The sequence below is a fragment of the Corvus moneduloides genome, chromosome 28, assembly GCF_009650955.1.
Source record: "Corvus moneduloides isolate bCorMon1 chromosome 28, bCorMon1.pri, whole genome shotgun sequence".
NCBI lineage: Eukaryota > Metazoa > Chordata > Aves > Passeriformes > Corvidae > Corvus > Corvus moneduloides.
Window position 1 is genome coordinate 4,626,527 of NC_045503.1, and position 16,114 is coordinate 4,642,640.

Consider the following 16,114-nt stretch of genomic DNA (forward strand, 5'->3'; position numbering starts at 1 on the left):
CAACCTTTTGGCAAAGATTTTTTTTTTTCCCAAAATCCAACTTGACCCTGCCCTGGCACAGCTCGAGGCCGTTCCCTCTTGTCCTGTTGTTGGAGCAGATCCCGACCCTCCCCAGCTCCCCCCTCCTGTGGGGCAGAGCCACAGCCCAGCTCTGAAACAGTGAAAATCTCAGCCTCTTCAGTAGTGCAAAGGGGCCAGGATGGGGCTCGGGTTGTGGGTGCAGTTCTGGACATCCTGGGAGCAGGAATTCACTCCCCGAGGATGAGCAGGAGCAGCTGCCCGGTGTCTCTGCCCAGAACCCAACCAGAGCCCGAGCTTCAGCCCCAAAGCAGCCCTGCCAGCCGGACCATTAAATCCCACACCCCACGCCGCGGCCACCTTCCGCTTTCTCAGGGAATGATGTTCTGCACCCAAATCCCTCCCACCCCTCCTGCGGGAGCCGATCCTGCGGGATGACGAGCATCCCTGGCTCCCACTGAGCGCTGCGAGGAGAGGGTGGCTCAGCCCTGGCAGCGCCATCCATCCGCCCGGAGCCAGAGTGCGGGCAGAGATTCGGAGCCGGGCAGCCAATTGGAGCGGCGCTGGCACAGGGAGGGGGTGCTCGGCTGCTCTCCCCTCCCCTCCCCTCCTCCAGACCCCCCTCCCCGTCCCCGCGGCCGCCCTCTCACACAAAAGCAGGGAATTAGCTGACTTAGGGGAGCGGAGGCTTCGCCAGCTGCGGGCGGAAAATCATAATAAAATACCTTGGAGGGGAGGGAGGGAGGGAGGGAGGCGGCCGAGGAAGCGGCGGCCGTGGAGGAACACAAATAACTGCCCTCAATCCATCCCTGTGCCCGAGCACATCGCAGAGCAGCGGCTGCTGCGGGGAAGGCCGACCTAGATGCATCCCCACGCTCCTCCATCCGCAGGCGGATCCAGGGGCTGCACCTGAATCCATCGGGAGGAGGAATGCCGAGCTGGGGTAGAGGCAGGATCGCCTTTGTTCCTCGCTGAGCACCGGCAGCGGTGAGTACGGCCCCGGCCGGGCGAGGCTGGACGCCGGGAGCATCCAGCCGGGATTTGCTCGGCTGTCTTCTCCTTTTCTTCCTCCCTCCATGATGCCTCCGGGACTGGCAGGGAGCAGCTGCCAGAGGCGGGGAGGGGGGGGAAAGGTGGGATTTTCCAGAGCCTGGAGGTGTCTGGTGCAGGGAAGGCAGGAACGGAGACAGACGTGGCCGCAGGCTCGCTGAGCCAGGTGGGGCTGGGACAATCCGGGAATGACAATAGTGGGAATGACAGCAGGGAGGGAGCCCTGCAGTGCTGGCAGCCAGCTCTGCTGATCCCAGCGCCTGGAACACAGAGGGATGCTGGATTCACTGGGGCCTCTCCACAGGTTCATCCCTTTAAAGCAAATACACCTGGATTTATCTCCTCCAGATCATGCCCAGTCTCCAAAGGAAGCAGGAGAAGGCCTGGGAAGAGCTGCACAGCCACGGTCAGACTGCTCAGTGCTGATCTCCTGCGCTGGGGACAGACAGAGCAGCCCCAGGAATCACCCTGCACCCCTCATCCTAAAAAAAAAATATGTTCCCACCTACCCAGCCAGTGCCTGGAATAATCCCAGTGGGAAGGCTGAGCTCAGGGGACCATTCCAACCCACCCCGCAGTGGTTGATGCTGGGCCCAGCACAGGAGCTGATTCCACCTGAGGATGCTCCAGAGCAGATCGGGCCTGACCCTGTTCCCTCGGGGTGGGATCCAGCTGGGAATGGGGTGTCTGCTCCCCCTGAGCAGCCAGGACTGATCCCGAGTCCTGGGCCAGGCTTTGTTGGGAGCTGCAGGCCCAAGGAATTGGGTACAAAGGTTTGAATTTCTCTGTCTGGCAGGAACCTTCCAGTGAAGCAAAAACCCCCGTGTATGGGGTTCTAAGGGCCCTGGGGTTCAGTGAGGGTGAAATCCAGGATTGCTGGATCTGAACCGGTTCCCACCAGTGCAGGAGAAAGGCCAGACTGGGAACACACCCCCAGGCTGCCCTCAGCTGAGCAGCTCCAGGTTTTTGGAGTCTGGTTTGGATCACGTGGAGCAAGGTGGGGATGTGATTCCTCAGGGGACATCCCTGTGAGGCCTCCTCACCTCCCTCCACATCCCCGTGGGAGCAGGGACACGCAGCAGTGCCAGGGCTCTCTCTGCAGAACCAGAGCCGGTAATTCCCATCCAATCCAGAAATGTGGGATCTGGGAATGTCCCAAGGCAGCCTGGGAGGAGCTGGCCCTGCTCTCCCCTCTCTGCCACATCTCGTTCCCCTGGGCAGAGGGGGATTTTTGAGGAGATTGGGTTTGGAAGAGAAGCAGGAAGGGCAGGATGTGTGGATATCAGTGCTGCTCCCCAGGGAGATGAGCTGGGATCCGAACAGACCCACAGCTTTGACCCAGGGCCAACCTCACCTCCTCCTTCTGGTCCAAAATGTGCCAAGTCGCCCCAAAATCCCGAGTTTTGCTGCTTTGTTCTGCACAAGCAGCTCTCCCACTGCTTTTCCACGGAGTGTAGCTGCTCCCAGGTCGGGATGCTCCATGCCAACCTCTCTGCCTCCCTTTTCCAGCCTGAGCCCTTCCTGGAGGGATCTGCTGGCTCCAGCCCCTCCCTGAGAGCCATGGGAACCACGGAGGCCACGCTGCGGATGGAAAACGTGGATGTGAAGGAAGAATGGCAAGACGAGGACTTCCCCAGGTGTGTTCCCCAAAAAACAAAACCAGGAGAATTCTATTTTTTCCTGTGAGAAACCATCAGGGCAAGGAGTGGGAGGGTCCTTCCCACAGCCCCAGGGGCAACAGGAGCCTGGACTCCCACAGGAATTCAGAATTTTTGGAGCTGCTCTGAGTGCATCAAAAATTTGGGGATGCTTTTGGCAGCCCTGCGTGAGCATGGGAAGGAGGGAAAGGAGCTGGGTGTGGAGCACTGGGAGAGTAGGATGGATACAGGGATGCATAAAGGGATGGAGGATGGAGGCATGCATATGGGAGTGGATTTGTAGATTTATGGACTCCTTCCAGCCTCTGAATCAAGCAGTGTCTTCCCAAACAGAGCAGTGCTGCTGTGCCAGGGATTTGCCACAGGAAGTGCAGCCATTGGGATGCAATGGATCCGAACGGGTGCCAGCTGTGGGAAATGAGGTGTGTGGGTGACAGGAGGTGCCAAAGTGGCACCTTCCACCTTCAGAGCCACTTCATCAGCTGCACAGAGGTGCCAAAGCCCATCCCTGTGAGCCCCGTGTGCTCTGAATTCCCTGCGCCCAGCCCCATTCCCAGCGTTGTTCCCACATCCAGGCTGCCCAGGGAGGGTGGGGATTCTCCCTCTCCGGAGACATTCCAAACCCACCTGGATGCATTCCTGTGTCACCTGCCCCAGGTGGCCCTGCCCGGGCAGTGGGCTTGGACTGGGGGATGTCCACAGGTCCCTTCCAACGCTGACAATTCCAGGATCCAGCTCCGAATCCCGCTGGGCACCCGGAGCACGGCCAGGCCCAGCCCCTGCTGCGGCTGCAGGTGCCTGGGGGCTTTCAGGGCTGGCCCAGCCGGCTCCAGCTGCAGCCCACAGAGCCCCAGTATTCCCAGACACGGAGAAAGGGGCTCCTGTTCCGCCGGGATGAGCCTGGCTCTGTTCATCCCAGCTCCAGCTGCGTCCCCGTGTGAGCCCCTCTGTGCTGCATCCCACAGGACTCCACTTGTCCTCCCGCTGCCTCCCGAGGGGCTCAGCCAGCCCCGGCGTTCCCAGGGTGGATTTTATTTCCCTCTGAGAGCAGAGCTGCTGGATCTGTGCCAGCCTCAGGCTCCCCCCTGGTTTTTAATGGAGTGAAAGGAGAGGGAAGTGTGGAAAAGAAAGGGATGGATGGATGGGAATCATGGAATGGTTTGGGTTGGAAGCGACCTTAAAGCTCATCTCCCTTCCAAGGGTGGGGACTCCTTCTAGCAGACCAGGCTCCTCACGGACTAGAGAAAGGAAATCGAGGTGTAGAAAGGAAAACGTTGTCCCAGAGCTCCCTAGAAAATCCGGGATAAGGCTGATCTGGCTCCGGGACACCTCGGCACCAATCCAAGCATCCCCCGGGAGCTCTGTCCCACACTGCCCATGCCAGCAGCAAACTTCCCCCAGCCACGACCAAGCCTTCCAGCGAAATTTCTCCTGGAAAGGCCTCGGCACCACCAAACCCGGGAAAACTCCTTGGAAATGAAATGAAAAGCCAGGAAGAGGGAAAGGGATGTGAGTGGGGCCGGGATGAGGCCGGAGCCCTCAGGACGAGCTCCCCAGCCTCCTCCAGAGGGATTCAATCAGGAATGATGCGAGACAGAGCCCAAACAGCCCCCGGGCAAACGAGGGAAAGCCAGCTGGGTTCTACTCGCAATAAAAATAAATAAATTGTCCTTTTCCAGCCGCTTCCCCGCTGGAAGCGCTGGAATAATAGGGCAGAAGCTGCTGCATGTGGGACAGCAGCTCTCCAGCAGCTGATTTGCTGCAGAGCTATTTTTGCCTGGCTGCGATCAGCCAATCTTGCCCCGAAAAGAAAGAGAAAAAAAAAAAAAAAAAAAAAAAAAGGAAAAGCCGTATCCTAGACAGAGATCTGGGCCGGGAAAACAGATCCCAGCCGTTCACTGGGGGCACGGGGCGACATTGCCAGCATTTCCTCCCTGGGAAGCCGAGCCGCGGGAGCAGCTCCCGGCTGAGCGGAGCGGGCGGGTCCGCGCTGCCGCCGCTCCCGGGGCCGATCGCCAGCCCGGCTCGGCCGGCCCGGGGCGGGGATGCCGTAGCCGAGGCGCGGGCGTGCGGAGCGGGAGCATGCTCACTCCTGCATCCCTGCATCCATCCCCGCATCCATCCCCGCATCCCGGCGTGCCCGGTCCATCCCTGCGAGCAGGGACCGCCCGGACCCCGCGGAAGGGGCTGGCACGGGGCAGCGGGGACGGGCACGGAGCAAAGCGGAGCCCCCCCGACCCTGGGGAAAAGTGCTGCCCCCCTTCCCCCCCCCCCGGATTTGGCATCCGGGGCTGAGCGCGTTCGGGAAGGAGGATTTCCGCGGGAGGCAGTGATTGGAGCAGCCTTTGGGAAGGTAAGGAAGGCTTTTCCTTCATCTCTGGCTGGTGGATGCTGTCCTTAGATGAATCCCGGGATGAGGGAGCAGCTGCGGGTGCAGCACGTACTCGGCAGCAGCTGCCCCCCCTCCGCTCCCCATTTTGCTGCTGTGTCACCAAACCGTGCCAGGCTCCGGCCGGATAAACGACAGCCAGGCCTCGCTGGGGACAGGAGCGGGAGGAGCTGGAGGGGACAGAGGGATTTTTCCGACTGCTCCGGAGTGTCCGGGCAGCCCCCGGGGTCCGGGTGCCTTTGATCAGGCCCTCAGCTCTCATAAATATACAACGGCCAGCAGCAGAGGATTATCCCTTGATCTACATATTTATAGGCTTTAATTTGGCTGGTGGCCCCGGTGCCACGGCAGCTGGAAGAGGAGCAGGGCTGGATCCTGTCCCCGTTGTCACCTCCCTTCCTGTGTCGCTGGGCCATCAGGCTGCTGGACAGCGACCTCCGCACAGGCCCATCCTCATCCTTCAGACTCCCGGATTTCTCCCTGTTCCATCCCGGGGCTGTCCCAGCAGCAGGATTCCACAGCTGGAGGAATGAGCTCTTCCCTGGAAGGAGGTGTCTTAAACAGAGATTTGACAACGTGAACTTGGAGAGTTGGCGGGGTTTGGGCAGGAAGTGTCAAACTCAGACAATTCCAGGGCCAAGATGAATCCCAGCTCCAGTTAAGGGGAAAAGCATCTGGGAATGCCCAGGGCGGGCAGTGGAGAGTGAGGCTCAGCCACAGCAAAGGTTCCTCGCCGCAGTCCAGAGCCAGATTCTCACTTCACCCACCCCAGTGTGGGTCAGGAGCAACTCCAGCAGCTTCCAAAGGGTGACAGCCACACCCTGTGGATTGATTTTAGCAAGGAAAACCTTTAAATCCATTGATGCCTCCAGCCTCCAGCTGAAGGGGCCGTGATTTGAACCAGGAGGGTGCAGGAGCTGAGCACGAGAGGCTGCAAATCCCAGGAAAGGAGTGGTGGGCTGGCCTCTGGCTCCAAGAGAGGGGTTGGAGTGCTGGTGCCTGGATTTTAGCATGGAATGAATCCCTTCCAAACCTCAGCAGGGGCTGGGAGTTACCCAGTGGGGGCTGAGGTGACCATTCGAGGTCACACGTGGGGTTTGGTCCTGCCCTGCAGCACCAAGGAGCAGCTGCTTCCCAGGAAAGGTAAAGCTGTGATGGATTGGGATCAAAGCATCCCTCCCTGCGGATTGTGGCCGTCCCAGAGCATCATCAGGGAATGGGGATAGAGCACCAAGCACAGAGGGGTTCCCTGGTGCCCAAATGAGGAGCCCCAGAGCCTGGCACTGCCCCTCAGAATTCCTGCGGAGGGAAAATGTGGATAATATGGAGAAAGGGAATTCTGCCAAGGTCGTCTGGGGTCAGGATTTGTTCCCTTGGCTGGATTTTTCATCCCCTGGCTAAATGCAGGGATGGTTCGGAGGTTAGTGGGGATTTCCAGGAGGGAAGCACAGATCCTGGAATCCCTCAGGATGAGCTCTGGGAAAAGAGACAGGGCAGAGCACACAAGGGGCTGGGCTTTTTCCCTGCTGTCTCCACTCTCTTAGAATTACTTTCTCCTAAACATCCCCTGCTCTCTCCTGTGGTTTTCCCTCGTGTCCTGCAGGCCTCTCCCAGAAGAGACGGGGATGGAGTCGCTGGGCAGCCCCACGGAAGACGAGACCACGTCCTGTAAGTACCAACCTGCCTTCCCCAGAGCCCAAAGGAAGCCGAGGCCAAGGGGATGGCAGCTTGCAGGCGGGGAGAAAGCCTTGGATTCTCCACAAAAAAAAATTCTCACCTGGGAGAGGAAACCAGCAGGGATTTGGATTTGTTCATCTTTCCCGAGAAGCTGGGGGAGGAAACTGGGATCCCAGGAGTGTGGGCACTTCCATCCCAGTGCCTCCCAGTCCCTGATCCACCACCCTGAGGGTTCCATATCCGTATTCCATCATGGAATATCCAGGATGGTGTCTTGCACTGCGGACCCAGGCCCAGGATGCCCTGTCAGTTGTTTTCCTTTTAACTCCAGCTCCCCCCAACACTTTAAACTTTAACGGGGCACATCGGAAGCGGAAGACACTCGTTGCACCTGAAATCAACATTTCCCTGGACCAGAGTGAGGGCTCCATCCTCTCTGACGACTTCCTGGACACACCAGATGACCTGGACATTAACGTGGATGATATCGAAACTCCTGATGAGACAGATTCCCTCGAATTCCTGGGGAATGGGAACGAATTGGAATGGGAAGGTAAAAAGCTGGTTCTGGGCGAACGTTTGCAGGGGTTGGGGTGGTTTTTAGCCTCATTTTAAAGATTTTTGACACAGCAGCTGAGGACTGATAAGCAGAGGGAGATTCTGAGGTTATTTCTATCGTATTTGGGCAACGGAGCAAGACTAAAACCCATAAACTTGCACAGATCACGGCTGGAGGTGAAACGCGGTCAGAGCATCATCCCCAGGGTTACCAAAGCTCTTCCCACATTCCCTTCAAGGCAGAACTCTTTGTCCCCTTCCCAGATGACACCCCCGTGGCCACAGCCAAGAACATGCCCGGGGACAGCGCAGACCTGTTTGGGGACGGGGGAACAGAGGATGGCAGTGCCACCAACGGCCGGCTCTGGAGAACCGTCATCATCGGCGAGCAGGAGCACCGGATCGACCTCCAGATGATCAAACCCTACATGAGGGTGGTGACACACGGAGGTGAGCGTGGGGAGGCCACAGCCCGGCTCCCTGCACTGCTTTGGGTCCCTCTGTGTCAGGCTGGAGGGGGTGCCAAGGGTGGTGTTTAGGGGAAAAATCTGTTTAGGGGGAAAAAACCAGTTTGTTTGGTACCTCTGCGTGGCAGAGAAGCACAAAAGTGCTAAAAATATTTAGTGATTGTAGTGAGGTTTGAGTTAACGTCTGGAGGGACTACACCAGTTCCTGAGCTTCTCCAGGGCCCACACATCCACAGTCAGAGCTATTTCCAAAATCCAAGCAAAACCAAGGAGCAACCCAGCTTTGAAACCCCCAAATTCCTTCCCTCAACCCCAAATCTGCATTATAGCCAAAACAAGAGGGAAATCTCATCATGAAACAGGTCTGAAGGGGGCCAAACGCTCACCTGGAGCTGAGCAGAGACACAAAAACCAGCCCAGGGCCAAATTTCGCTGCTGTTTTCCCCTCAGCTCTGACACCTTTCCCTGGAAAGCGTCACCTGTGTTTCTTTGGCAGGGTACTACGGAGAAGGTCTCAACGCCATCATCGTCTTTGCTGCCTGCTACCTCCCAGACAGCAACCTGGCTGATTATCACTACATCATGGAGAACCTCTTCCTGTGAGTGCCCAGAGAGCTCCGGGAGGGACAGGAGCATGAGGGAAACGCTACAACAGTTTCCCTGTGTTCATGGCGCCGGGAATCCCAGCTGGGAATGGTCGGGATCCAAGCCCAGCAGTGCCAGTGTGCAGCTGCAGACGGGAGCGAGTGTCGCTGGTGGGACACTGGCCCCAGCTCCGAGCCCAACAAGCCCAACCATTCAAACATTCCGGTTAATTATGCCAGGGATGGACTCACATCCAGGCTGGAGTCTGGCTGGGACGCTCCCCAGCTGGGAGGTGCTGCTGCCGGGCAGGGAATGGAGCTGGGGTGTCCATCAGAGCTGGTGATCCCTGAGGGACACCCCGGGAGACCAAACCTCTTCTGAGACCTGCAAAGAAAGGGGCTGGAGGTGTTTCAGGGTGACACACAAGCACTTAAGAAATCTAAAGGATGTTTTTTGAGTCTCATTTTGGTCCCTTTTGGTCGCCCCCCGCCAGGTACGTGATCAGCAGCCTGGAGCTGCTGGTGGCCGAGGACTACATGATTGTGTACCTGAACGGGGCCACGCCCCGCAGGAGGATGCCAGGCCTGGGCTGGCTGAAGAAATGCTACCAGATGATTGACAGAAGGTGAGAATGCTGGTGGTGGGGCCTCTTCATCCTTCCCAGGCCTTTTCCCATCCTAGAATTCAAAGGAAAATCAGATGCACAACTCCTGTTCTTCAACAGGAATGAGTCTGCCCCAATCCCACATTTCTTAGACTGAGCAGGTGCCAGAATGGTTTGGGTTGGGAGGGACCTCAACAATCCTCTCATTCCACCCCCCTGCCATGGGCAGGGACACCTTCCACTATCCCAGGTTGCTCCAAGCCCCGTCCGACCTGGCCTTGGAATATTTTGTCAGCAATTGGTTTATAAAGACATTTCCAGAGAGCCAAGCAGAGCAGCGCTCCCACAGCCTGCTGTGTCTGGATGAGCTTCCTGAGGGATTTTGTGTGGGCACACCAGAGGGTGGGCAGCACTAAAACACCTGCTAGAGCCCAGCACAGGACAGGGGAGTTTGGGAAATGTCCTTGGAATGTGACGCTCTGTCCCTTGACTTCTCCCCAGGCTGCGGAAGAACCTCAAGGCCCTGATCATCGTGCACCCCTCGTGGTTCATCCGGACCGTGCTGGCCATATCCAGACCCTTCATCAGGTGAGCAGAACAGCCCCAAACTCAGCGGGCTTTGGAGTGGAAGTTTGGAATCCCAGAGTCCTGGAATATCCTGAGCTGGAAGGGATCCACAGGGATCATCCAGTCCAGCCCCAGGCCGTGCACAGACACCCCAACAATCCCATCCTGGGCATCCCTGGGAGTGGGGTCCAAACGCTCCTGGAGCTCTGGCAGGGTTGGGAATGTGCCCATTCCCTGGGGAGCCTGGGCAGTGCCCAGCACCCTCTGGGGGAAAAACCTTTCCCTGAGGTTTTCCCTTTTCCATCCCAAATCCTCTGGCACAGCTCCAGACGCTCCCTGGGGTTTAATCCCACAAATCAGATTTTAAGCTCACCCTTAACTGGGGGTGGTGACCAAGGCAAAGCTGCCATTTGTGCTGCATCTCTCTGATGCTTCCAGTGACACCTCCAGAGGTGTTTTTAGGAGCCACAGGGGTGGCACTGCTTCTCTCTCTCTCTCTCTCTGCCAGTGTGAAGTTTATCAATAAGATCCAGTACGTCCACAGCCTGGAGGAACTGGAGCAACTCATCCCCATGGAGCACGTGCAGATCCCAGACTGCGTCCTCCAGTGAGTGTCAGCGGCACCCTGGGGCACAGGTGGCTCTGGGGAGGGGCAGCACGGACATCCTGCCAGGGGCTGAGTCAAAATCCATGCACTGGGAAGGCAGAGCCTGGGGCAAGCCTGGTTTTACCCAAGGAAGAGCCTCAGACTGCAGCAGCTTGGAGCTTCTGTCCCCCTCAGAGCAAACACTAAATGTGACTCAAAGCGAAGAGCAGCACTCAAAGAACGTTTCCTCTCTGTTGCAGATATGAAGAAGAGAGGATCAAGGCCAGAAAAGAAAGGTAAGATTAATTTGGGGAGGGATGGGATGGAGAGTGGCTCCTCTCCAAGGCCAACCCATCACCCCAGGAAGGCACTGGAGTCTCCCTCCTTCCCACTGGGGGATGGATTTCCAACGGGATTTGTGTTTACAGGGCAGAGGAGAAACAAGACATGACTGAGAGGGAAAGGTAACTCTTTCATTTATCCTTCCTTTGGACAGTCTTTGGGGATGAGAACAACCCCATGTCTTGGTAGCACCCCTGGGATCCAACAGGACATTCCCAGAGTATTCTGGAGCTGGTAAAGGCTGGAACTGTAGGATAGGAAAATTCTGGAGGGGTTTGGAAAACAAAATCCTTCACCAGCATAATCTGGCCTGGTTTTGGCCCTGATCAGAGTGATACAGCCTCTCCTCTTACTCTGTCTGACTCTGAGGGGCAGCAGGGAAAGATCCACTGGCTGAGGCTGGATTGTTCCAAGAAATAAACAGGAGCTCAGGGCAGGAGGGGGGATTGGTTTGTGGTGGAGATTCCCTTATTTTGTGCCGCTTCTCTTCTCAGCAGGCCCGTGCCCCCAGCAGAGGATCAGGAAACCAGGTTTGAGTTCTTTGTGTGTCTGTGACAGATTCCATGGCATTCGTGATCCATGAACAGGAAAGCCAAGCCTGGGTTAGGCCCAGGATCCCCCAGCCCGGTGTCACCCAGCAGGCATTGTCCCCTCAGCCCATGAAAGCCATGACTGGCACTGTCTGTGTCCCCAGCACACTTCTGTGAACGATTTCACCCAAATTCACTCATCTTTTTGTTGATCTAGTGGCAATAATGGCATTTTTTACCTCAGTTGGCTTCCTGAAAATCACTGCTGTGTCTCTGTTCCTGCCCAGCATGTCCTGAGTGGAAGCAGCACGGATGACCGGAGTAGGAGAACGAGCAGCCTGGCAGTCACCCACCTCAACGACCTTTGGGTACAAGACCTTGCCACCACCTTATTCCAAGTCCTGCAAATCCCGGAGCCTGCCTCCTCTGTCTCCAAGATGCAAAATCCTTCAACCTTTTGGGAAACATTTTCCTTTTAAAAAAAAAAGAATGATGAGCAAAGAAACAAAAAAGCCCCACGAAACGAAGCAAGAGCGGCACTTTTCCGGACAGGTTCCGGCGTGTTTCGGGAATGGTCTGTGGAGAGCATTGGCACAGCGCAAATACTCACTGTGTATCCTCGTAGTAAGTCAAGAGCATCCTCCAGTCCATGAATCCCCAGCCCAGACAGAGAATTTATTTTTGGTTTAAATTATAAACCCTTCACTCGCTGCTGGCCAGCGTGGAGCCCTTTTACTTTGAGCTGCTCCCCCAGGTTCCTCCAGGACATCCCAGAAGCTGCCACCCCAGGGAGTAACGACTACAGGCAACGGAAAGAGCCTTTCCCTCCTTTTTACAGCCAGTGTGTGTTTCTTCCTGGAGGTACCAAGTGCCCACGGCCTCGGCACCGCTGCAGCCGCGGCCGCCTCGCTTCCGTCATCGCCGGCTCCTCGTTAACTCGTTCCCGTGAGGAAATCCCGTGGTTTGTTCCTGATTTGTCCCATCCCGGTGCGTGAGGCACTCTGAAGGAGTCCCACATGGAATGGCAGCCTCCACAGAACCTTCTCCTCCACGCACACACACCAAAGGGGCTGGGTTTAGAAGGAGCCTTACGGACAGGGAAGTTTTCCACGTCTTGTCTTCGTCTCGATGTCACGACACTGGACAATCACTCACTGCTGGTACCTCCTACGAGCTGCTAAAGTGTTGGAAGTTTCCCTCACGAGGGCCTCATCCATCAGCATTCCTGCCTGGAATATCCCCGTGGAGGCTGCAGGGCTGGGTTCTGGAGCTGAGAGATGCAGGTGTGACACTGACTCCTGGAATTCGGATTTCGGACTCATGAGGATTCTGTGAGCAAAGGAGGGGAAGAAAGAAATCCAGGAACAACTGTCTGGCCAAAATTCTTTGGAAAATCCTGATTTCACCAGAGCCAGCTTGCAAGGCCTCAGGGTGCCCAGAGAAGCTGTGGCTGCCCCTGGCAGTGCCCAAGGCCAGGCTGGACATTGGGGCTTGGAGCAGCCTGGGACAGTGGGAGGTGTCCCTGCCATGGCAGGGGGTGGCACTGGGTGGGCTTTAAGGTCCCTCCAAACCATTCCAGGATTCCATAACCAGGTAAAGCCCCTCACAGACACCTGCAGATGAAGAATTCCCTGCCTATGTCACCCCTTCAAGGAGAATTCCGGCAAAGCAGGATTTTTCCTGAAGGTGGGGATGGCTCCTCTGGACACACAAAGCTGCTTCTTCCTTCCTTTCAGTGAATAAACCACTCTGGAGGAGATCCTTCTTTCCCCAGATGCTCCAAGGAAGCACCAAATGTACTTTTTAACCTTCATCCTCATTTGAGGCGTTCTCCTCACACACTGCAGCCATGGATGGATTTCCTGCCCGCACCTTTGCATGGAAGGCAGAGCACTGCACCCACAGCACCAACCCAGAGGTGGAAGATGGAAAAAAATTCCACTTTTCACCTCACTGGCACGTCAAAAACAAAGCACCAAACAAGCTCATCATAAACCAGTTATTGGCAAAATATTCCAAGGCCAGGTTGGACGAGGCTTGGAGCAGCCTGGGACAGCAGAAGGTCCCTGCCCATGGCAGGGGTGGCACTGGATGGGATTTAAGGTCCTTCCAACCCAATCCTGGGGTTCTACAAGGAATTCTGTGCTGCAGGGGAAGAGCAGCCCCTCCAGGTGTTTCTGGAGATCAGATTTGTTCCAGGTGACGCCTCCCCGCCACCCTGAGCTCCCAGCTTTGTGTCTGGAGACAGAAGCAGCAGCCAGGAATTCCCAAATTTCCAGTGCAGAGCTGGGGATCCTTCACACTCGGGCTGCCAGAGGGACTGAGCAGCCCGCAGAGGCGAAGGAAGGACTTTGCTGATTAAATCGATTTTAGTTCTGCCTATAAACAATCACAAAGCTCCTCGTGGTCCCACAGTCTGTGAATTCCCTGAGAATACTGAAAGTAGATTTTCCTTTTTTTTTCCTTTGGAGATTGTTTTTTATGGATTTAGAGAAAAATCATCAGCTTTCCACTGAGAACGTGACCCAAGCTGGGCACTGCAAGGGAATTTGCAATTCTATAACGAATAAAGTGGATAAAACATGGGATGATGGGTCAAAAATCCAACTCCAGAAAGCTTTTGTGCATCAGAAAACATTCACAACCTCATAGAAAATACTGCTGTCATGGAAAACACGGATGTGGGGGATAAGGAATCCCAATCACCTTTCTCGTGGGGGCTCTGGGCCCTCAGCAGTCTCCACACCAGAATGTGCTTTTTGGTTGTTTCAGAACAGAAACACTCTGTCTGCATTTCCAGAAAAAAAAAAAATACAGAATGAGCAGATCTGACAATGAAACTTCACATTTTTCCAAGTAATTCCTTCAGAGCAAGGGAATTTCAGCTGGGAAAAGGACAGATCCCCAAGTTCCCTTCACGAGAAGAAGGCGGGCAATTGTTTCCACACAAAAGTAAATTTTTAACTTCTTGGAACCAATTATTATTATTATTTTTTTGTTTGTTTCAAAAAGTGCACTTTCTGATGGAGCACTCCAAGTGGTGTGCATGAGATTTTAATTTTTCACGGAGTTTTATGAGTGTATAAAGTTTATGTTCCTGGATGGATGGATGGATGGATGGATGCCTGGATAATGTTTTTATGTCTTTTCAACGCAGAGAAGAACCTGCAGCCCCATCGAGGAGAAATGATAAGTGTCAAAAGTGCATTTTATAGCAGCAAAGAAAAAAAAATTCATTCTCATTAACTTATTTCAACCAGTGCTTTTAGGCGTTGATTGCAAAACAAAAAGCTACAAATTCTTGGACAGAAACACCAAAAAATGTCCCAAAGGTGGAGTGACAAATCTCAGTTGGATGGGGAGAAACCTGCACTGTTGCTGGTAAAAGTGCATTTACAGTAGAACTCTGACCAGTATATATAAATATATAAATATGTCGAAAGAATAGAATGAAATAAACTTCATCCCTTTAGCAATACTGCTGCACTGCTCCGTGTCCCCAACGTGCACCAGGCCCTGGTCCTGCCTGGGAAAACCATCCCTGGAGGGTCAAGGTTTTGGTTTATGAATTCTCTGTATTGCACTGAGCAGTTTCTGCTCTGGTTTGACCTTTCCTGGGCTTTTTTCTTCCCGGTGAATCCCTGGGAAGTCACATTTTAGCTGCAGAAAAAGTTCTTTTACTCCCATCTTCAGAGAAATCCTGGTGGTTTTACTCATTGTGTGTTTAATGGCCGGACTTCAATTCACATCAGCCTGGAAAATCCAATCTCTTCCTGTACAGTTGATTCCAGAGTAGGAATTTCCTTCCCCTCTCTTTGAGGATTTATCCCAGGCCCTCCTCAGCTCCAGACAGCCCCAACTTTTCTGGTTTTTCCACACAGAATCACCCAGATTTGGGACTGTCCAGTAATTTTTATTCTGACTCACAAGGAAGGCACAGGAACCAAACCTGGGATGCTGCTGTAGATTCCAGTGGAATAATTAATCCCATTTTTTTCTGTACAGTGCTGTGTCAATGTGAGTGGATATCTAGAGCTTCCCTCGTGGCAATTTTTCCATCTCTTTTTTTCCCACAGACGTGCAGAAAAGGTTTTAACGGCGACAAATCCTCTGTTTGAGAGGTCTGGGGATTCAAACACCCAGGAGTCAGGGACGGGCTGGTGGCAGTGAGCTGGGACTGGCCTGGCAGCAGCTGAAAGGGACAAAAACTGGCTCTAAACACAAAAAGCACATTTTTCTCTTTTGTATTTCCTTCCTTCCTGGCAGCCAGAAGCGCAGCACGTCTTGGTCAAGCGGAGTTGAGGACTCACCATGACAATAAACCCCAACCCCAGGGTTTGGTTATTTTTTTTTCCTTTCATCCCCACCCCAGCTGTACAAACGTGTGAAATGTCATTTCCTGACGTGGTTGTAATTAGGTGGTTTGTGCTAGCGGACTGTTCATCTGTATCCCGAGTTTTGCTTTGTATTATTCCATAAAATCTGTGGATATTCAATTAAAATGAGACTAATCCTTCAGTCAAACCGCATCCCCTTCCTTCTGTCAGTAGATTTTGTTTCGGCTTTGGCTCCATGTGGAAAATATGAGGACAATTTTTGTTTGGATGTTGTTGCCTTGAAGGAAGGCATTCGAGGGCCTCCCTGGAAATTCTGACACTGCAAAATTCACATCTCCAAGTGGTTTAATGAAATTAACTCCTGTTCTGGAGGATTCTTTCCCAGTTTCCCTCAGCTTTAGGAAAGAGCTGTGGAAAAAATCCTATCCTTGGGTTTCTATCAAGCTGTACAGAACCCTGCTTGTCTCAAGTTGTTTAATCTCATAGTTTTTTAACATATATTTTGATTATCCAATTAATAACCTGATTGGGAATTGAAAAAAACCCAAACCAAAACCACTTAAACAGAAACAAAACCCCAAGCCCCAATAAACCGTTTAAAATTTTTAATATTAATAATATTTAATATTATTTTTAATATTAAAAATAGCAAGTATTTACAGGAAAATGCCTGAGATGTCTAATTTGAGTGGGTTTAGATAAGTCATTAACATAATTAATGAGTTGGAAATATGAAGATATACAAG

At 54.0% G+C, this 16,114-nt stretch overlaps 1 protein-coding gene across 3 annotated transcripts; it reads left to right on the forward strand.

The window, feature by feature from the left end:
- The first annotated feature begins 758 nt into the window (after positions 1–758).
- On the forward strand, positions 759–15,550 carry ATCAY (ATCAY kinesin light chain interacting caytaxin). Of its 3 annotated transcripts, none has more exons than XM_032092899.1 (13): positions 759–1,005; positions 2,578–2,705; positions 6,719–6,783; positions 7,124–7,345; positions 7,615–7,800; positions 8,314–8,416; positions 8,896–9,027; positions 9,508–9,594; positions 10,082–10,180; positions 10,420–10,455; positions 10,588–10,623; positions 10,999–11,031; positions 11,319–15,550. In XM_032092899.1, exons 2-13 carry the CDS (start codon positions 2,629–2,631, stop codon positions 11,326–11,328), a joined length of 1,086 nt encoding a protein of 361 aa, XP_031948790.1. In that variant the 5' UTR covers positions 759–1,005; positions 2,578–2,628; the 3' UTR covers positions 11,329–15,550. The 3 variants fall into 3 exon arrangements, with proteins under 3 accessions (XP_031948790.1, XP_031948789.1, XP_031948791.1); XM_032092898.1 differs by having other exon boundaries at positions 760–1,005; positions 10,996–11,031; XM_032092900.1 differs by lacking the exons at positions 759–1,005; positions 2,578–2,705 and adding an exon at positions 4,789–5,079 and having other exon boundaries at positions 10,996–11,031.
- Positions 15,551–16,114: the final 564 nt, after the last annotated feature.